Raw genomic sequence first — 21894 nt, 5'->3', positions numbered from 1 at the left:
CAATTAGCGCCATCTGTCGTACGATAATGGCTATCTGGAAAATTATTAAATATTTTAATTAATTTTATTATTGTAATTTTAAATCTTATTAATAATTTCCGTTTATTTTGTGTCAAGGTAATCATTTTTGCAAGTATTAAAATATTTCAACAAAGTAAATCCATTATTTTAAATCTTTAAACATACACAATTTTTAAAGATGCTTATTGGTTAATCTATAATTAATTCGATCCTTTAAATAAATTACATTAAAATAATATGTATTTGTTTAGTAACATTAAGAAATATGTAAATAAATTATGAACGTTTTTATGTCAAGGTAGAAGTTCTTTTGAAATATTTATATTCATGTAAAATAATTGAACGATGATTTAGTATTTTCATTTTGCATAAATATAAATTTGATAGTAATATTATTTAATTTATTGCTATTAGTAAATATTTTAAATTAATACACTTATATATTCATATTTTATATAGTTTTAAGAAGTTAAGCTAGGTCACGTTTGATCACGTGATTTAGGTATTAATAATTCATATGTAGTTTTTTAAAAATTATATTTAAAACATGATTATAATTTATTATATAAAGGCAAAACACTTATAATATTTATTTAATATATAATTTACTTATATCATATTAATTAAAATACAGTAAAATATTCTAAATAAAATTTAATGCTTCCATCTATTGACAAGAATATAAATTAACTCTAAGATGGAAATAGAAAAAAGTAAATATTTAGATGTTTCCTATAATTGATAATTTATTAATTCTTAAATTGTAATTAGAAGTAATAGTTTATAAAAAAAAATTTAATTTGTTTGAGCCTTTTAATAGTTGACAAAATGCTCACCAGATGGATAATATTTGAGTACACGTGTTTACTTGCTTTGGTTAGTTTAGGTTTTTGAAATTGTTTTTTCTCTCTTATTATCTATTTAAAACAAGAAATTTAAATACGTTTATCATGTCTTATATGAGTGGTTTCGGTCAGAAGACATTTAAGCCTGTTCCTCCAGAAAAAGGAAGTTTTCCATTAGATCATGAAGGTCAGACAGTAAATTTTTATATAAACATCAATTTTTCAATGTATTTTTAAAAATAAAATTTCAATTCTGATTGTTTTTTCGAACAATTTCAGCCCTGCATGTGACTGTGATGATCTTATCAGTATTATAGACCATGCCCATAGAAAACATCTCAGTATTATACAATACAATATAAAACTATGGTCATTATTTTAGCTCTGTCAAACACTATTACATGTTGCTATGGTTGGAAGCCATCCCTACACAAAAATCAATGTTTCCTTTTCTTTAAGAATGACTCTTTATATCTTTCAAAACTTCTTTCTTGCAATGCTGAGTTTTAAAAATTGATAAAGATTTAAAATAAAAGAAACTCTAACAGTATCCGAGAGCATATTTTCCTCTTTTTGACACGAGACTAAAAATGCATATGTAATGTGGCATGTATTAACTTGCTATTGTGTATTTAATGCACAATATTGAAGCTGTATAGTGAAATTGACATCTTGCTTTATATATAAAATATGTATTATAACGTTCTTCCTAGCAAATAACTGAGAACCCTTAAAATAAATTTGATCAACTTTTCAGATGTCTTCCAGAAATATCAGCCGAAGCAAAATATATTTTTCATTTTTGACACTGCTCTGTGGGCACTCAACCTGTTTTGTCTACTTTCATTTTTCATGAAGACTTGCTTCTTTTATAGGCTATATTTCATACAATGGTAGTTCCAATGCCAATGATTGGAATAAAGTAATATTTTTTTGCCAGTAGAAATTGATTGGCAACCAATTTTACTTTCTTGGCTGTTATGATGTAATATTGTAATTGTCATGTATGACCCTCTGGGTATTTGAAATCTTGATGTTTTCAGACTCTCAAACCCAAAAAAATCAAAAAAAAACAACTAATATCATGTGTGTCATTTAATATCTCATTATGGAATAAAGGTTAAACAAAATTCAGCACAGTAACTTATATATGACAGGCATTAATGCTATTAAGTTTTGTTGGTTAAAGGTCAAGGGATGGAGAGATAGAGGGAGGTCATGTCATGTCTAGAGTAGTCAGACTTAAATGAAAATTTTACTCATTATTGGCATTTACAATATTTTTAGAAATTCTACCCTTAAAGTTAAGGTTGTTTTGCTTTTTTATAATAGAATCTCATAACAGCCAGGAAAGTTATGTAATTTATTGCTGATTTTTTTTTAATCGCAAACAACTGTAGTCTCCATTGGCAAATTTCAATAATTAGAGAACATTTCTCCAAGAATGCTTTCTTTTGAGCCATTGATTTTTGCCATAGAACCCATACTGATGAAAAAAAATTGGGAAAAAAGTGATGCTTTCATGACTTTTAAGAAAGCAGCATAGTGAGAAAACCTACAGATTACAAATACACCTATTGCGCTTCTAAGAACTCATAAGAATAAATGCAATAATATTTCTTAATGTATTCTAGGAGAATGCTCGAATATCTGTTGTGTTTGCACCAGAGTGACGGTGACAATTCAATGTGTCGCTTAATAGCTAAGGAATATCTTCAATGTAGAATGGACAAGTAATTTCAATAAAATTACATTAAATAATAATAATAATAATTATTATAAATTAAAACATTATTTGTGATTATCAGGGATCTAATGAAAAAAGAAGAATGGTCTAAATTAGGATTTAATAATAAAAATGTTACCAGTAATGAGAAGTAACAGTTTTTAAACGTAATTATTTTTATGGAATTTATTTTTTAAAATATATTCTATTTAAAGCTATCGAATAAATATTTTAAGATGTAATTGTTCTCCCTGATTGGTTTAAAAACTTTTTATTACAGACACTCCCAAATTTCAGACCGCTGAGCATCAGAGGAACTATGTATATAAAACAAATATAGTTAATTGGAACATTTACAAAATATATTAAATCTCTTTATTCCTAGATATTCAGTCTTGAGAAATACTTTTTCAGCATCTGCATCTTACATTAAATTTTTGTGAAGCCATCAAACATTCTAAAGTTAACAGGTAATGTTTGAAACTGTAAAGATCTCTTTTGGTAGTAAAGAATTAAATTTTTACAATTTCAAACCATATGTACAGTACATAAATAATTTTATAACAATTATTTATACAGTATTTACATTTGGCATAAATATACATTGTAATATATTATTTTCTGCCTTAAAAACAATATGTTCATAAAATGCCAAACATAATAAAAGACTATTGCACACGAATTCTTTGTCGGTTATGTAAGCTGCCAACATATGGGGGCAATTAGTTAATTGCACGCCAGGAAAAACCTAGGGACCGATCGTATGTGGGTGGTGGCGGCAGAGGCAAAGATGACAAGTGTCTTACAATAACCGTTTATTTTAACATCAAAACAAACTTACAAAGTAGGCCCACAATACAAGATGCGATCTAGATCGTCTGCGGCAGAAAGCACTCCGGATGACGGCGATCGGAGAATGCTGTCGGAGTCGTCGGTAAAGCCCCGGGGCAGTCGGGTAGGAGAGTCTGATGGGGTCGGTGACGGACGTCGGCGAAGGAGTAGGTGGCTGGTTGGAGTACCGTCGTCCACTTCCTGGTAGAAAGCTCCGTCGTTCCCCCTCTGACCTTGATTCGGGGGTTTTTATACGATTTTCCCTCCTATCTTCCCCTCTTGATTGGTCTTGAGTCCCTTTTTCCTTTTTTCGATTGGTCAGTCTACTGTTTCTAAGCAAGACGAAAACCAAATTCGGCCGGGGACGGCGCCCGGGCGTTGACAGCTACTCACATAATTTACACAGTTTGCCCCCCTCTCGCGGACATCGGGCTGAACCGATCCGCCAAACGTTCTGTGGCTGCCCCCCCCCTTCGCGACGATCCCGGGCTCATATGGTCTAGCAGGTGTCCTTGACCATCTGTCTCTCTTCTTTCTGCCCTTTTTTTGTTAATTGTTTACATCTCGACTCTTGTATACGAGCACCGCGACATTCCCTTCGTCGTTTATTACCGCGTTGTGTTTGTTTTAGAAGAAATGCTTTACAGATGTCTGGTTTATAGCCCGATGCGCGTTCTTGCTCCGATTGACTTTCCGAAATTTCCCGAGGTAGCGATCTTGAAAACAACCGAATTCTCGGCGCCATTTTAGGATCCTCACAGGGCTCCCGACCTTTTAAAAATGTTGCTTACATTTTGGCAACATTTTACCCGGCAGCTCGGCTGCCAGTTCGATCTCCACTTTGCCGGAAGTAGTGATCCTATTTTACTTCTCCCCGATGAATTCCATTTATTCTTGTTGACCACCGTCTCCGTTCTTGTTCGCGACAGATCAGTTTTTGTGTTAATTGTTAGACGGTTCATATAGCAAAAAAAGATTTAATATAAAAATATATATATATATATGGACAAACAGATTTACAAACTACACTACAAAGAATACAACATAATAGACAAACAATGACGAAAGAAGAAAACACATACGGCACATCCAGAAGTCGGGGCCTTCGGGTTTCTTTTCTCCGGTCTTCGAGGTGTCCCCGCCCGGCCATTTCATCGTGGGTTCGGAGACCAGCCCCTGGCTCTTCCCGCCGCTGGGCACCTCTGGTCCCGCTCTTGTGGAAACCGCTGGGGGAGCTCCCGCATCATTCCGAGGCCTCTTCCCATGCCTCGCAGAGCCCGAAGGGAAAAAGCCCCCCTTTCCTCCGTTCTCAGAGGCTCCTGTCCTCTTTCCTCCTCACGACGTTGGCCGCTCTGGGCCCGGAGTCTCCTCTCTCGAAAATGTTTTGCCCTTTGCGCCGCGTACCTCGCCGCTTCTTCCACTTCCCGCCTTACTTCAGGGTCCACCTCTCCCTGCAGGGGTAGGACCACCATCTCCGGAATAGCCTCGTCGGGGGCACTTCTAATGCGAGCGATAGCGTGCCGCACAGCCGTCGGACATACGTGGAACTTTTCCTCCTCTTCTTCTTCCTCGTCACTCCACCCGAAAAGTTCGGCCGCGGTATCTAAGTCTAACTCTTCTAAATCCCAAGTTTCTGCTGCTTCCGCCATGTTGTTTACTCTTGTCGCTCTTTTGTTGTTTACTTGTACTTTTGTTTCGTTGTCTGCCAAATATAAAGAAAAAGGTTTTATTGGTTAATGATGTAGGCGTCCTTTATTGGCGGGTTCTCTCCTCTCTTCCCCCGTCTCTTTTCGGAGATCGGTTTCTATTCGCGATTAGGGTTGCCTTCTCATAAAGAGGAGGTCCGTATTTCCTGGCGTTAGGGTCCTTTTCCTCACCGCACACTCTTGACAACTATCACAATAATGGGTGATGTTCTTATTCATCTCTGGCCAAAAGAACTGTGTCTGTAATTTCTTTCGCATCTTTTTCTTACCTACATGTCCCGAACTAGGGATATCGTGAAACAGTCTTAAAACGTAATCTATCATAACCTGGGGTACGACTATTCTATCCCATTTCTCGTTTCTCTCGGGATTTTCTTTTCGGTGATAGAGTGTTTCGTCGGCGTCTAAGTAGTAATCCGCGATTTCTCGGTTTGTCTCCTGGGAGGACGAGTCTCTCAGTAATTGTTGTCTGATTCGCTTACAAAAGGGATCTTTTAACTGTTGCTCTTTTATTTGCACCTTACTGTATATAGGTTGCATTTCGCTGATCTTTGCCACGGGCATTCGACTTAGCGCGTCTGCGTTCGTGTGGGCCTTGCCTGGCTTATGGATTATTTCGAATTGATATTCTTGTAACGCCAAATTCCATCGACTAAGTCTCGAACTTTCGTCTTTAACATTAATAAGCCACCTAAGGGGTCTATGATCCGTTATTATTGTGAATTTTCTCCCGTAAAGATAGGGTCTAAAGTGTTTGATTGACCATATCACGGCCAAACATTCCTTTTCTGTGGTGCTGTAATTCCTTTCGGCTGGTTTTAACAGCCTACTCGCATATGCCACTGGGAGTTCTCCCCGTTCATCTTCCTGTGATAACACAGCGCCTATCGCGGTGTTTGAGGCATCTGTTGCTAACACAAAAGGACGGCCAAAATCTGGGGATCTTAATAGGGGTGCAGTTATCAAAATTTCCTTTAATTTTTCGAACGCGGCTTTGTGTTCCTCGGCCCAGTGGAACTTTACATCGTTCTTAAGTAAGTCCGAAAGGGGCTTTGAAATTTTTGCATATTGCGAAATGTGACGTCTATAGTACCCTGTCAGTCCCAGAAATGCTCTAACATCTCGCTCATTCTGAGGTTGGGGAAAATTTCTAACGCACTCGATCTTAGACAGGTCGGGCCGGATACCATCTTCCGACACTTCGTGCCCTAAAAACTTTATTCGCTGCCTCAGCAGCTGGCATTTTCGGGGCTTCAACTTCAGACCCGCTGTCGCCAGGCGCTGAAGGACAATTTCCATCCGTTCTAAGTGAGTTTCGAAGTCTGGGCTAAATACCAAAATGTCGTCCATGTAGACGAGGCAAATTTTGTTCTTCAGACCGCTTAATATTAAATCCGCACATCTTTGGAATGTCGCTGGGGCACAGGTAACGCCCATTGGCATCCGATTGTATTGGTAGTGCCCCGAGGGAGTACTAAACCCCGTCTTTTCTTTCGATTCGGGGCTCAAAGGCAACTGCCAAAATCCGCTTAAAGTATCCATGGAGGAAAAGTATCGCGATTTTCCCAGCAAACTCAATGACTCCTGGATATGGGGCAACGGGTACGGGTCTACCTTGGTAACTTTATTTAATTGTCTATAATCCACAACTAATCTGTAGCCTTGGGGCTTTTTAGCGACTAATAACGCAGGTGCCGACCAGGGGGAACTGGACGGTTCAACTACGCCGTTTTTGATCATATTTTCCACTATCTCATCCATTATTTCCCGTTGCGCGTATGGAATTCGGTATGGGGCACGACAAATAGGGGGACTGTTTCCAGTGTCTATTTTGTGCTCTACTAAATCACAATAGCCTAGATCGTAATCGTCTTTCGCGAATACTTGTCTGTATTTGTATAATAAATCTACCAAAGGGGTTAATTTGTCCTTTCCTACTTCGCTAAAATCGAATAAATTCGCAAATTGAACTCTAGTCAAATCGTCTGCATTTGATCGCGTCATCTTATTTTGTTCTGCGCTTTCTTTTGTTTCCTCTTCCGCTAAGAGGAAATTTCCCAACTTACTCCCTCTGTTTAATTTAACCGGTTGTGTTTTTACATTCATTATTCTAACGGGTACTTTACCAAATTGCCGTGTTTTAACTAACGTGCTAGCAATAAACACTCCCTCTCGCTCCTGAGGTGTTGGTTCAACAACTCCTAATTGACTTGTCAGCTGGTTGTGGACCTTCCCTTCTACAATGACTTCTGATCTTGGGGGAATAACGTAGTCGTTGACTAACGTTACTTCCTTAGGAGAATCGTCCTCTCCCCGTTCTAGGCTGTCAACCGTTATTTGTTTTAACTTCCCCCGTTTAGTCTTTCGCTTATATTTTTGTGTACGTTTATTTTTCCTTTTTATCCCCTTGCTTTCTAAAACTCTATTTTCGCTGTCGCTATTTAAGGGTAAACTTAAATCGTCTTTCGGCGGTACGCTTAGCTCGGCGCTTGGTTGCGTGCGATTGTCCTCGGTGATTTCCTTTAATTCCGAACCATTGTCGGGTTTTTTCATATCGGCTAATCCCCAAAACGTCACCGTGTCTCCTGAGGGGAAACTGAGCGTCGCGTTTTTAACCGAGATTGTAACGTCATATTTTTGGATAAAGTCCCTACCTAAGAGTCCATCGTTAGGCATGGTAATTTCGGGAGACACTAAATAACAATCATGGAAAAAGGTCAAACGTCCGATTTGGAATTTTAACTTAAACTTTCCGAATGTCTCGATAACGTGTCCGGTAACACTTATTAACTCTACCATTCTAGTCTCCGCTTGCTGCGATTGCGCCGTGTCGGGAAATAGATCCCTAGAAATCAAGGTAACAGCTGCACCCGTGTCTATCGTCAGCTGAACTTTCCTATTTTCTATCTCACAAATCATGGTACAAGGAGGTAATTCTCTACTTCTTGATTTATTGATTCCCGCTAATTGTGGTACGTCGGGACCTACTGACGGTCGATTTATTTCGCTGTTTCGGTCTCTAAATGCAACTGATGTGACTCTGTCGGGGTCTCGCGTTTGTTTATTGTCTACCGGTCTATTTTCAGGGGCAGGCAACGCTAAAAATCGAGGAGCGGCTACGTTGTTCGGTGTGCGCTCCATTTCGAAGCTACTTCCAGGCCAACCTGGACCGTAACGCGGGGGATAAAAGGGCAACGGGGCACCTTGTCGGTTGGTTTCGTATTCGAATTGTCTAAATCGCGCAGGGGAAAAGGGTATTTGTCCTGACCGACTAGCTCTAAAGGCGTTTGGCAGATTTCTAATGGGGGTTTGCCATTCGGGGGCTTCTTGATTCGCTCCCCACCTCCCGGGATACTGAGGAAAAGCGTTTCCCCCGTACCAGTCGAGTGGCGACGGCATATAACCTCCGTATTCTGCCCAATTAGGATTCATCGCGCGAAATTTTGGTGATCCATCCCCACTCCCTCTCCAAGGGGGCATTGGACCTTGTTCCGAATAGGGACCGTAGCAAGGATATCGCGCACGGGGTTGTCTTTGCAGATTGGCGGGCTGAGATCGCGAGGGAAATTGTTGCGACGGGCGTCGCTGCGCATTCGGGGAATGCCGTGGATTTCGCATCCCATCATTCGCTCTATCAGTTCCTTGTGTCCGGTTTGTTCGCGAGGGCTCATCTGTTTGGAAATTGTTTATGGGCTTAGGCGCGGGCGATTGATCGAGTCTTTTCCCTATTGTCGCTAATTGCTTCGAAAGCTGCGCGATTTTTGCGTCGAGAGCCGATTCTCTTCGTGAGTTTGATTCTTCCGCCAGCGTGTCGTGGCTTTCCACTGCATCAGTGATGCCGGCAATTGAATTTCGCGTCTTTCCCGCCAATTGATCTATCGTTTCTTCGCGAATAGCTATTTTTAATGCATCAGCGAAAGTTTCTGGGTCATGAGTCATGACTCTTCTTTTTAGCTTGTCAGTTAAGCCATGCAGGAACTGAACGCGCAATTTCTCGTCCAGTTCACGCTGTTGGCAGCGTTTGATAATTGCGTTTTCCTCTTCGTTCGCACCCGTCTGATCTATGCTTGTCGCGCTAGCAAGGGACTGCAAGCGGACCGCGAATTCTTGGACCATCTCGTCTCTCTTTTGAGAGCATGTATGGAATTTCTGGACACGTATGCTGTATGGTTCTTGGTCAAAACGCTGGATCATCAGCTTCCGAAAAGTTTCAAACTCCGTTACGCTCTTCATGCTGAGGTCTCGCCATGCAAAATCTCGGGCTACACCCGCGAGTTTGCACTTGGCTATGCTCAAGCACTGCCGAGGGGTCCATCCTGCCAGACTAGCAATCTCTCCTAACGTATCGAAGAAATCGGTGACGCGCCCTGATTCACCCGAAAACGTCGGGATCAATCCTCCAAACGCGGAAAAGGAGGGAAGAGAACCGCCACTGCCACCGTCACGAGGTCGCGTCGGGACACTCGCATCTGCCTCCATCGTTCGACCCACTTGTTAGAAAAACTCTTTGTCGGCGTAACCTACTAAAGTTTTGTGGGGCTATTAAATCCCGAGCTTCTGACACCAATGTAAGCTGCCGACATATGGGGGCAATTAGTTAATTGCACGTCAGGAAAAACCTAGGGACCGATCGTATGTGGGTGGTGGCGGCAGAGGCAAAGATGACAAGTGTCTTACAATAACCGTTTATTTTAACCTCAAAACAAACTTACAAGGTAGGCCTACAGTACAAGATGCGATCTAGATCGTCTGCGGCAGAAGGCGCTCCGGATGACGGCGATCGGAGAAGGCTGTCGGAGTCGTCGGTAAAGCCCCGGGGCAGTCGGGTAGGAGAGTCCGATGGGGTCGGTGACGGACGTCGGCGAAGGAGTAGGTGGCTGGTTGGAGTACCGTCGTCCACTTCCGGGTAGAAAGCTCCGTCGTCTCCCCTTCTGACCTTGATACGGGGGTTTTTATACGATTTTCCCCCGAATCTTCCCTCTTGATTGGTCTTAAGTCCCTTTTTCCTTTTTTCGATTGGTCAGTCTACTGTTTCTAAGCAAGACGAAAACCAAATTCGGCCGGGGACGGCGCCCGGGCGTTGACAGCTACTCACATAATTTACACAGTTTGCCCCCTCTCGCGGACATCGGGCTGAACCGATCCGCCAAACGTTCTGTGGCTGCCCCCCCCTTCGCGACGATCCCGGGCTCATATGGTCTACAGGTGACCTTGACCATCTGTCTCTCTTCTTTCTCCCCTTTTTTGTTAATTGTTTACATCTCGACTCTTGTATACGAGCACCGCGACATTCCCTTCGTCGTTTATTACCGCGTTGTGTTTGTTTTAGAAGAAATGCTTTACAGATGTCCGGTTTATAGCCCGATGCGCGTTCTTGCTCCGATTGACTTTCCGAAATTTCCCGAGGTAGCGATCTTGTAAACAACCGAATTCTCGGCGCCATTTTAGGATCCTCACAGTTAAATTACTACGAAAGTACAACTTTCTGAGTGCCAGACCGAAGGACATTTTAGGAAGCAACGGCAAAAAAGGAATGGTCTCCTTGTTTAATAGTTTATGAATGATGTCCTGGCCGGTTACCCTTTCGTTTCCAACTTGTATTTGAAAGACACTGGATAATGAGGAGTTTTTTATGGTCACCACCTTAAGATGAGTTGGCAAAATATCTTCAGAATGTTTGAATTGACTTAAGATAAACAATTCTAGTGCAGTCTGCCTTATCGTGTACGGCACGTGAGTCAAGTGCTTAGCACGTAGCCGTTTCTGCTCCATTAAGTATACGTCGGCTTCGGGTATTCTTGATACTAAGTTGATTGCCTAAAATGAAAATGGTACTATTAATAATTTTGTTATTAAACCGTATAGAAAATCAGTAATTATCAAATTATGCCATATTATTTGATTGAACAATATTTATAAAATTGGTCACAATAATTTACTTTCTAATTATATTTTTAATTAAAGAATCTTAAACTTTATTCACTTCTAAAATATTTCATTATGGTCATAAATGCAAAACAATTTTATGAATTTTTGCTAAATGTAGAAAATACTTTTGACTTTTTTTTTTTTTAACTCTTTCCGCCCTGTGGGCACTAAGAGGGCCTCTTTTAGAAGGCCCATTATGGGTTCGGCCAGGCCCACAATGGGGTGACCGGGTGGTGAGGGACGGGACCCGACATATCCGAACAGACCACCCCCCGAAAAATTCCTGGGGATTATTCGATCCCGGGTCCCCCAGAGCGGTAGGCTGCCACCTTGACCGCTCGGCCATCCGGCCATCAAATACTTTTGACTGTACTGAAAACTTAAAACTTGTAACTATATTTATATATTTATGTTTAATATACAGTTATAAAAATAACAATAATACAGACTGTAGATATATCTACCAGAAAACGTTTGTTGATTTGATTTTGTTTATTTTCACACCAGTCACAGGCTGTTGTATTTATCTATTATCTATATTCATTTTAAAAGGTTTTCTTTTAACTCCCTTAGACTGGGTGGAAAATACAAAGTTTATGTAAATATATAATATTCCTAGCATTTATTGTCAAATAAATTATCTAATTGATACATTCCCAGGTTCTTAAATGTTACATACTATTATTTAGGTTCATTCATGTGGTATTTTCTATCAGAGGGTTGCCAAGTATGGTCAATTTCCTCTAATAGTCACTGCCCTTTTGTGTTGTTACCTACATAATTCGAGACTAGGCACACAGGTCTAGATCTTCCTCTTGTCTTTCCTTCTAATTTGCCTTGAAGCAGTCTTCATTTCTCAAAGACCCTCTTGTATTGTGCCCTGCATTGGCTGTTTTCATTTGCATTAATACCTTTCCTAGGCTTTTTTTATTTGCAGTATGTATTAAAGATCATTATTAAAAGTATTGCATATGTACACTGTACACATCTTATGTGTTGGTTGTTACATTACAAGCACTAGTCATTTGCAATTATTTTTTATGGACAGATTGCTGTTATTTGTGCATATTATCTACGTTATAACAGATTTCTGTAGACTGATGCTCTGTGTTCCTTTTGTTATAAATTTTTTTCTTATTGTTCCTGCTATTGTAATTCCAAGACACAGTAGTTCTTTTGAATAATTCAACACTTGTGAAATATTTGTCTATTGTTAATTTTAGTACAATCTACAGAATATCAAGAAAGTTTTAGAACATTCGTAGTTAGATGTTTTTGTTTCTCTGTTCGAAGCTGTTTTGGGGATGTCCATAAATGATGTCTATATTGGAAGGGAGGGAGGGGGTTTAAACAAGTCAGGCAAAAGGGAGGATGGGGTTGAACTTCAACACACATCCATTTTATTTCATGAAATTTTATACAATTTATGCACTTTATTATTCATATAGTGATAAAGGTTACGAGGGGAGGTTGAGTTTTGTTGGATGTTTGAAGAAGGGGTTAGGAAAACTTGGACAAACTAGGACAATGGGAGAGGGGGAGTAAAAATTTCAAAAAAAAAAAAAACATGGACATAATTTATGGACAGTCCCTTTTCTACATACATTTTGCCATTTATAGGACAACCAGTTTCAGATTCACAAAAAAATTTAAGGTCGTATTTACCTGGCTTGCTGAAGGCATGTATGGAATAGATAAATTTCTTCTGGATTTCAAAGGCAGATATTTATCGTCTGTAATATTAACTTTTGGTATTATGAGTGTTATATATTTGAAACTATTTCTTAGTATAATTTAGATCCGTGCTAGTTTGTCAATCTTAAAAGAATTTGGTTTTGAGAGGTTATCATCAAATCTCAAAAATCTGTTTTCAAATTATTCACTGGTATAAATTAGAATAAATAAAATTTGACAAGTTATAAGAACAGGAACATTGAGCTTTTATCTACACCAGCCATTAGCAAAACATCAAAACATACATTCATTTCATGTATTTTAGAGAACAAAACTTGTACAACCTTACAATTGGTCAAGAGTATAATTTCCTGTGCAATATTTGATATTATAAATTTTTTCCATACATTCAAGTGTGTAAATGTTTCATTTCTGCATGAGTCCTGCTTTAAACTGTATATTATCACGAGATCTAACTCAGGAAATTGCCTTCAAGAAGAATGTCTACCGTTCAGAGCAGTCAAAAATTTAATGTTTCTCTCTAATTATTGTTGGTATTGTAATTCACAAGAAGAATTATCATCAGAAACTAATTTGAGTTATGGATCAATTTTGGTGTCTTCATTTATATAATCGTTATCTCCATATTCTGATTCTGCATTTAGAGTTTCATAAAACTGTTACATTACAGTTTATTTATATTTTGTATTTGAGTATTGTACTGATTTTCTCTTTACAATATTACTTGTAGATGCCATAATTAAAATCCAAAATTCAAATATTAAGAAACACAGTATACACTAAAACAAAATTTAAAAACCTACCTAACATAGATAACCTTTCTGCATAATAACAAGAGCTCTTCTTATTGACAAAGCACGAGAAACATCAATGATGATAAGCAACAGAAAGAAAAGCATTGTGTAACTCGTTATTAAGAAGGTAATTAGATAATTAAAGAGGTATTTTATACCCAGGCTAAGCATCCTTAGGTTTACTGCCCTAAAGCTGATTTGTTAAATTCTTCAATAAGTTAAATAGATGATATAAAGAACAAATAAAACTTACGTAGGTTATCTTTATATACTTTATACACTTTGCCACATTTATCATATCATTTCCATATTTTTTTATTATTATGTTTGGATTAAATAGTATGAAAACTTAAACAGCATTAGATGATCCCAAGTTTTGATACATATGTACAGAATTTTTCATATGTCAATTATTGTATTGTTAATCAATTACATGAATGAACAATGACAAATGATAATACATTTTCTTCTAGTAAAAATTTCTTTAATATTCATATTAAATTTCTTCATACTGTAAGTGAAATTAATTGTTATGATGCATATTTGGAAAGTAAAGATGCAAGGCCAGGAGAAATCCAAGGAAAATTATTTTTTCACAGTTTGCTGCTTCTATTAGGTTACTTCTGTCATATGACTCAGACCCTAACTGCATCATTATGTTTGCAGTGTGTGTTTAAAATAGTTTTGTTCATTTGTAATCCTGCAAAGTGCAAGATTCATTCAATGATTTGATTCCTTTTAGTGCCAAATGGAGAAATTGCCACTGAAGTTCATTGGCAGCTTGTTTCTGTTTACAGCAAAGATGTTATGAATAGACAAAAATGTAATAAAATGGTGTCCAACTGCATGATAACACCTATTTTCACACTGCTCACAGCATGAAAATTGTTACAGATTTTGAAGTGGGAAGTTTTGGAACATCCGTTGCACATCCCAGATCAGCTGTGCATCAAGTGATTATCACTTGTTTCCAAAATTGAAGGAACATCTCTCTGGAAAGAAATCTGATAAAGACAAGGTTCAAGAGCAGATGATATGGTTACAAGAGCAAGCAGGAGATTTCTATGAGATCAGCATCAAGAAATTCATTTCTAGATTCACTAAGTACATTGAGATTCATGGAGATTATATTGAAAAATAAAATGCTTTAGAAATATTTTCTGGACCTAGTATCTTTACCTATGCTTTGTGATATTATGAGACATCAAGCACAAATGACCAAAATCATTTTTACTATGCACATTTGAAATTTATTTGCTCATTTCTTTTGTGGGTGCTTTTGGTTAACACACTGATCAATATGACATTTTCCAGGTTTAACCATAATACAACTGTATTTCTCATTGGTTAAATCAGGAGAATGCCATGCTGATGAATGTCAACTGAAATATATCCATGGAGGCATTGAGAAATTAAATGGTAAACTGTATAGTAAAAATGCTTTTTGTCAATGGATATATTTCAGTTCCAATAAGAAATTTCAGATAAGTTAAAATTACCAGATTTAACTTACTTCTTTATGTCTAGAATAAAAAAAAAATTAGTTTAGAATAAAGCTTGATTTCATAATATCCTTTCAGTCTGTATGTGTTATTTTAGAATACAGATTGTTCATTAGCAGTGCTGGATGTAAATTGCATGCTGTTGGCATTCTTGAAAATGTCATTGATTGGGCCATACTTTTTCAGAAACGATTTCTATGCCATGTCATCTCCCACATTTCTAACCAGAAAAGGCCATCAAGTTTGTATGATTTGACATCCTGCAACTTTTTCTTTGGGGGGGTTTATGAAATCCCATATCTATGCTAACAATCCATGAACAATTCCTGGCCTCAAGACTGAGATTTGGCATGTTATTGGCAGAATTGGGCCAGAATTATGTGGCAGTGTCATAAAGGAATTTTATGAAAAGAGCACATGTGTGCCACCAGAGTTGTGACATTTGGCAAACATTTCTAAGCATGGAAACAATGACTTAGCACTGAAATGGATTATAATGTTAATTTGCACTGAAATAAAAATATCAGCTATTCAATAAACAATGTATTTTATTCTACAATTAAATCCAGCACTGCTATTGGGATACCCTACATTTTGAAGTTAATGCAGAACATTCAGATTTTTTTATAACTATAAAAGCTATTATTATTCAGACTTTTATACATAATTTTTAAATGTATCGGTTGAAATTTCACTTCTGTTTTTAACAGTAATAACAATAAACCTGATTAAAGATATTTAAATACATTTATTTAAACTTACCTCACTGTAACAGGCATGGATATCATATTTAAGATCATTCGAAACGGGAATTCGTTCCCAGCTGTGAAGCACCATGTCTCGACTCAGATGCGAGACTGTCAAATATGGAAGAGTTAAGTCCAATCCCACAACACTTTTAATATTCTAAATAAAGAGAAAGCACATATAATTAAACTACTCAAATCAATACATATTTTTAGAAAAGAAACGTTTTATTTCTTTAATAAACATATTATTGCTTTTATACATATGGAAGTTGTTATACAATGCATCACTAATTGCTTAAATGTCTAAATAAAAGTTTTAAAATATAACTTGTTGAAATTAACTAGTAGTTATTAAGTTTTATTGTCTGCGTATAATGTCATAGGCCTTGCAGCCTAAACACTGCATGCCAACATCAAGCATAGAGGGTACTGTAGCCATATTTATGCCATTCAGAGGGATCCTACCTTTCTCTACTGTCTCCCTCCTTCCCCTTACCCTCTTTTCTGCCAACCAAACACCTCATATTGCCGATGTCTTTCTTGTATGTATATAATGTCATTTAAAAATAGAATAGTTAACATTCAATGAATTTGATAAAATAAATCAACCCACAACTGTTTACAATGCAGGTGCATTGTCCATTGCATTACTTAAACCAAGGGTGGCGAACCTGAGGCACGTAAGGAGAAATCATCTGGCACATAATGTATCATACAATTTTGATTTGTCACCTATCTTTTTCAATCAGCTTTTTTATATTTTAATTAAAACACATTTGATTAATTTCTTTAAATATTGTTATTCAAAGTCTTTGGCACGCATACACATCTTTAAAACTAAGTATACTTACTATATGGTATGCAGGCTCGAAAAAGGTTTACCATTTCTGACCTAGACTATCTGATCTTCACTTCCAAACTAATTAATTTAGAACATGGTTCTCAATGTTTCTTGTGTCACAGACCCCTAAAATCCCCACACCACAATGGACCGTGGACCCTCGCACAGGTCGAGAAAGGCAGATTTATAAGATATAATCATACTGGTCACACTTCATATTGATTACATGTCTGTGGTCTTATATAAATCATTTAAATTTTAAAAGACAAAACTTCCAAAAAAAACTAGTTTAAGCGTATGTCAATTCCATGTAAACAACACGACTCTAACTCCTTTAATCGACTAAGAACTGTATCCTTGTTTTCATTAAAAATAAGAAAATAAAATTTCCTAGTAAATATTTTTTGGAACTCAAGATTCTGCAGAACACAGTTAAGGAACTACTTCTACAGACTAATAAACTATTTAAATCAAAATTGACCTGGAATTTTTTGTATACTGTATTTCTGAAACAGTATGTCTATTTTGCTCTCTTTATCATGTATTTTATAGCAGAACATCTGCATGTGGCAACATTGCAGAAAGGACATCTGGGGTATTTGCCTTTACATAGTTAGACATAATGACCAACTCAGTCAGTGTGAAAGTGAGACAGAGGTGGATTGTGACATTTTTGCACAATGAACACATCAAATCTGTCAAAATTTACAGTTGATTGTCACATCAGTAGGGAGAGAAGGTGCAGTTCATTTAATACAGGACAAGAGCAGGTTATGAATCTTTCTGATTTTGCACACCCTCAGACATCAGTGATTTTAGAAAACTGCCATATTTCAGTTTGAGATGTGGCCACAGAAATGATTATCAGTTATGGTAGTGTGAAAAGCATTATTCACAATCACCTTTGTTTTCGAAAGGTCGCTGTCCAATTTGTTCCCAAAACTTTGATATTTGATAAAAAGATGCAGAGTAGAAGCAGCCAGTCAGCTGTTGAAACAATATGAAAAAGGAGGTGATAGTTTCTCAAGCAGATTATCACCTGTAGTGAAACATGGGTGTGCCATCACACACTTGAGAGCAAACATGCAAGTATGGAACGAAAGAATAGGAATTCATTGTCTGTGAAGAAAGTGAAAACTGAAAAATCAGCTGGGAAAGTCCTTGCAATGATTTTCTGGAACTGATATCATGTCATTTTAAATCAATTTTCTAGAAAATAAAAGTTACAATCATTTCCCAATATAACTTCAGTTTGCTGGAAACCAAAGTTAAATCTGCCCTCTGGAATAGAATCATCCTGCTTCATGACAATGCAAAAACACTTATTGCCATTTATACTGTTCAAACACTGACATCTTTCGGTTAGAAATTCTGGGTCGCCTACCATACAGTCCTAATCTTTCACCACACGATTATCACTTGTTTGGATCCATGAAAAAGCATTTCATTGCAGAATTTGTTGCCACCAATGAGATTGAAGCAGCTGTGCAACAGTGGCTATGGCAATGTCCCCAAAGTAGTTTCTGATTAGCAATTAAATAATATCAAAACATTCTTTTACCTTTTGACTAAAACTTCCTCTCTTTGCTAATGAGAAGCTACATCAGTATAATAAGTCCTATTAATAAACAAGGTCCAAGTAGACAATATAAAAACAAAAAAGTTAACAATTTTTTAATTGATATTTTAATCTAAAAATATTGTGATGTGAACTATGTTAAAAGAATGTGATTTTACTATAAACAGATTGCATGCCATATAAGTTAGTTAAGGCACTAAATATATCTCTGTCACTTTAAAGACCAGAGTTGGAATTTGAAAATTTTGAAAATTTTTAATAAACAATCTGATCGAGATAAAACTCTATTTCTCTTTATTTGTTCATCCCCACTTGCAATTAAGTCTGTTCATAAAACGGACAAAACTGAGGCCGACAGTAATAATCCGTAGCAAATTAATGCCTTGTGTCAACGTATCATTCAGAATTTAGGCCTCATACACTGTAGAGCATTTGCCACAATGAAACAGCATCACAAACCAAGCACTAACATATATTGTAGTGTGTACAGGACCTATAACATCCATCAAGTATAACAGAATCTGTTCAGTACTATGGACGGAAGCCACTCTCTCTAAAAATGCTCCACTCCACTCCAAAACATCAAAGAACAAACAAGTCGTCGTTCGGCCAGCGTGGACATCGTCCGTCGAAACAATATTCCGAGCATCGACGCAAACACACACTTTTCCTTTCCACTTCTACTTCTGGCTTACCAGTTTTATTACAAAAGCTCATTGCGATTCAGAGCTCGGCTCGGGCTACCCAACCAAACAGAGCATCAAACTAAGCAGCGGTCTGCTCGGGTGCCGTTACATTAAAAAAAAAAGTTTTATAGTCTGTACGTGGCTTTAAATTTAACAAACATATTGATTAAAAAGATGCATTTTATTAAAATAATATGTATTGTATTTTTATACTTACTCCACATGCTTCTGGAGGTACAACTGGATTAATTATTAATTTATTCGCTTCTGGAGTCTTGTTTGACTTCTTATTTGTACTAGTTTTCTCGCTAACTTTCTGTAATTTATCTACACCAATACCAGTAACCATAATCAATTCGGAGAGTGTCTTAAAAACTCCGTATCTTCCTCTATGTTAAATCAATCGAGAAATGTATTTCTCTCCTATATTGTGTTGTTCTACTTCATTTTTGTTGGCCTTGTTAAAGAAATGCAGAAAAGAAATATCTTCGAACCTTTAGATTCTTGAATAGAAGGACGAATCTATTAAAAATATAAATTTCAATGAAAAACTGAGCACTCGTCTTCGTAACACTTGCTACAAAGTATCGTGTAATTCACATTAAATCAATTTGCTTAAATTAAATACATGCAATTTTCTAAACTTACTTTAGAAGCAAGCGTGCAGTATCTCGGGATGCAATGGCAGTTGTTTTTTAATGGTGAAAATAAATAGAAATTCATGTTGAATGCTTTAAATCAGCATTTCTCGAACTGGGCGGTGAGTAAATCTAGGGGGGCTGGAGGCAGGGTACTGAACGGTGATCAAAGGAAAAAGTTGGGGTCACTGACAGCAGCTCCCTTTCCTCTGTTAAACAGATAAGAGGAAGCATTGCGTTTAATGGTTTCCAGATGTTGAGAACAATGTACGGTAAGGGCACAAAGTGTGAGAATCATAGGAAAGTTTTCCTAAGAATATTTCCAATCCTTTCTCTCACAAGAGAAAATGGGCTAGGGGGCGTTGGGTATAATTTTATGGAACAAAGGGGCAGTGGATCAAAAAAGTTTGGGAATCACTGCTTTAAATGAAGTCAACATCACCTCCCTTTCCTTCTTCTTCTTCTTAATATTGTCGGTTGGACGCTTGCTGCGAGGCTTAAGCGTCCCGTAGATGTTTAGTTGCTGGCTGGTCGCCCTCTAGCGGTGAAGTCAGGCAACAGCTTGTAGGTGTGTATTGATGGGAGCAGCGGTGACACCCACTAGTAGCAGAACGTTTTGATGTACTCTTTAAAAAAAATAGTCAGAGCTTCCTGACAGGTGGAGAGAGGATTGAGGTTAAGATAGTTGGAGATCTTGGGGTTATGTGACATGGTGAGAGGATAGTCGTTTAGAATTTTTTGCCGGATATTGTTGAAATTGGGGCAGTAGTCGAGACGATGCGAACACATTTCGATCTGGTCGGGGCAAGTACTACATTTGTCCGTCTTTTTGATTTTCCAGGAGAAGAGAAAGTGATTCGTAAGCAGCGAATTGGTCCTGGCGCGGTTGACGAGGACTTTCATGTAGCGATTGGTGATGGAGGGAATGCTGGTATGCGAAGAGTCATTCAGCCAGGGGTAATTGGAGTGGTTACGGTAGTGATTCCAGTCTTCCATGTTCTGTTGGTGATCATAGCGCAAGATCACGGAGAGGTCTTCAGGTGTGATGTAGTTGGAGTTGACAGAGGTGGACGGGTAACTTTTGGCGAGGGCGTCAACCTTTTCATTGATTCCGATGCCTAGATGAGCTGGAGTCCAAACGAGATGTAAGTTTTTGCCATGGCAGTAGTGGATGTGGAGATGTTCGTGAATGCTTCGAATGATGGTAGGGGAGTTGACATTATAATTAATCAAGGCAGAGAGGACAGATTTGGAATCTGTGCAGATGACGGCATTGTCGCAAGAGGTGGTGGCATAAGCAATTGCTTGCCGGATGGCATAACCCTCGGCTGTGAAGCTCCGCATGAACTGAACACAGCGCCCTCTAACTTTTACGATTCTCTAAGTTGAATTAAAACCTAAATGATCGTAAATTGACCCGGCAAAACAACAACAATAATAAATCAGCAAAATTTTATATTTCTTTCGTATTATTAAATTGACACATTTTTCCGAACGTCGATAGATTTTTGCATTCCGTGAATGAAAAAACTTTCCTGATTTTTTCTTGATCCATTTTCGTACAGCAGCTTAGAGTTAGGCATTCGATGAAAAAGACTGACCCTTCTACACTTCTTTTAATTTTGGGAACAACCAGAAGTTTGACAATACCAGATCTAAACTGTGGAATTACATTCAATTTCTGGGTCTTAATTAAGCGTCTTGATGTTTTTTACAGTGCGATCTTGCTGCAAAACTGAAGACTTTTTCTGTCTTGTTCTGCGAATATTTTCTTGAGTACTCGTAACATTGGCGGCTTTCTTTATGCAACGCTGCTCGATCACTACACAGCAAAGCATTTTTAAATGAAGCGCTGTCATGTAGCGAACCGTTTTTAAAGAACTACAATATTTAAAAAATATATATATATAAAACATTAAGCATTTCTCTTTGAACAAAGTAAAGAGTTAGAATATAGATAATTATATTTAAAATATAGTATTTTCTTATTCTTAGATGACTTTGAGAATCATTTTTAAAAATTTAATCTTTCTTAATCTTTCCATAATGTTTTTGTCGACAGTCACTTTGACTTTTTTATTTTCACAGCATAATATCGTATTATATACCAGCGCCGTAACTAGCCTTTTATGCGCCCGGTGCGAGCTTCTGTAATTATGCCCAAAAACTTGATCCAGGTCATTTCTATGTCCCCCCGGGTCTGCGCCCTGTGCCTGGGCACCGCTGGCACCGCCCCAGTTACGGCACTGTTATACACACAAGCTTCCAGTTTACTTTAGGGGTTAAAGGTGCTTTATATTTGCTGCTGCGACCCCTTGCAGCAAAAGTTTAACTAAAGCACTACTTTCGGCTG

At 37.7% G+C, this 21894-nt stretch overlaps 2 protein-coding genes across 2 annotated transcripts; one reads left to right on the top strand and one right to left on the bottom strand.

The window, feature by feature from the left end:
* Nucleotides 1-867: 867 nt before the first annotated feature.
* Nucleotides 868-2978, top strand: LOC136983597 (cytochrome c oxidase assembly protein COX19-like). The gene is made up of 5 exons (XM_067280387.1): nt 868-1093; nt 1146-1235; nt 2501-2599; nt 2675-2759; nt 2873-2978. The coding sequence occupies exons 1-4, from the start codon at nt 972-974 to the stop codon at nt 2745-2747; spliced, it is 384 nt and encodes a 127-aa protein (XP_067136488.1). The 5' UTR covers nt 868-971; the 3' UTR covers nt 2748-2759; nt 2873-2978.
* A 7325-nt stretch (nt 2979-10303) lies between these two features.
* On the bottom strand, nt 10304-19374 carry LOC136983609 (transcription elongation factor, mitochondrial-like). Its single transcript, XM_067280403.1, has 3 exons — nt 19121-19374; nt 15811-15954; nt 10304-10946 (listed from the first exon to the last, which is right to left on the bottom strand). Exons 1-3 carry the CDS (start codon nt 19250-19252, stop codon nt 10455-10457), a joined length of 768 nt encoding a protein of 255 aa, XP_067136504.1. The 5' UTR covers nt 19253-19374; the 3' UTR covers nt 10304-10454.
* Nucleotides 19375-21894: the final 2520 nt, after the last annotated feature.

Source organism: Centruroides vittatus, unplaced genomic scaffold (assembly GCF_030686945.1).
Source record: "Centruroides vittatus isolate TY-2023 unplaced genomic scaffold, ASM3068694v2 contig_884, whole genome shotgun sequence".
NCBI lineage: Eukaryota > Metazoa > Arthropoda > Arachnida > Scorpiones > Buthidae > Centruroides > Centruroides vittatus.
The sequence above is the reverse complement of the archived record's forward strand: the minus strand, read 5'-3'. Positions and strand labels throughout refer to the sequence as shown.

Coding starts and splice junctions, on each gene's coding strand:
- LOC136983597 (XM_067280387.1), top strand. CDS start 972: ATGTCTTATATGAGTGGTTTCGGTCAGAAGACATTTAAGCCTGTTCCT. Junction 1,236..2,500: donor CAATACAATATAAAACTATG/GTCATTATTTTA, acceptor AATGTATTCTAG/GAGAATGCTCGAATATCTGT. Junction 2,600..2,674: donor CTTCAATGTAGAATGGACAA/GTAATTTCAATA, acceptor TGTGATTATCAG/GGATCTAATGAAAAAAGAAG.
- LOC136983609 (XM_067280403.1), bottom strand. CDS start 19,252: ATGGTTACTGGTATTGGTGTAGATAAATTACAGAAAGTTAGCGAGAAA. Junction 15,955..19,120: donor TACCTCCAGAAGCATGTGGA/GTAAGTATAAAA, acceptor CTCTTTATTTAG/AATATTAAAAGTGTTGTGGG. Junction 10,947..15,810: donor TCCATGCCTGTTACAGTGAG/GTAAGTTTAAAT, acceptor TTTTCATTTTAG/GCAATCAACTTAGTATCAAG.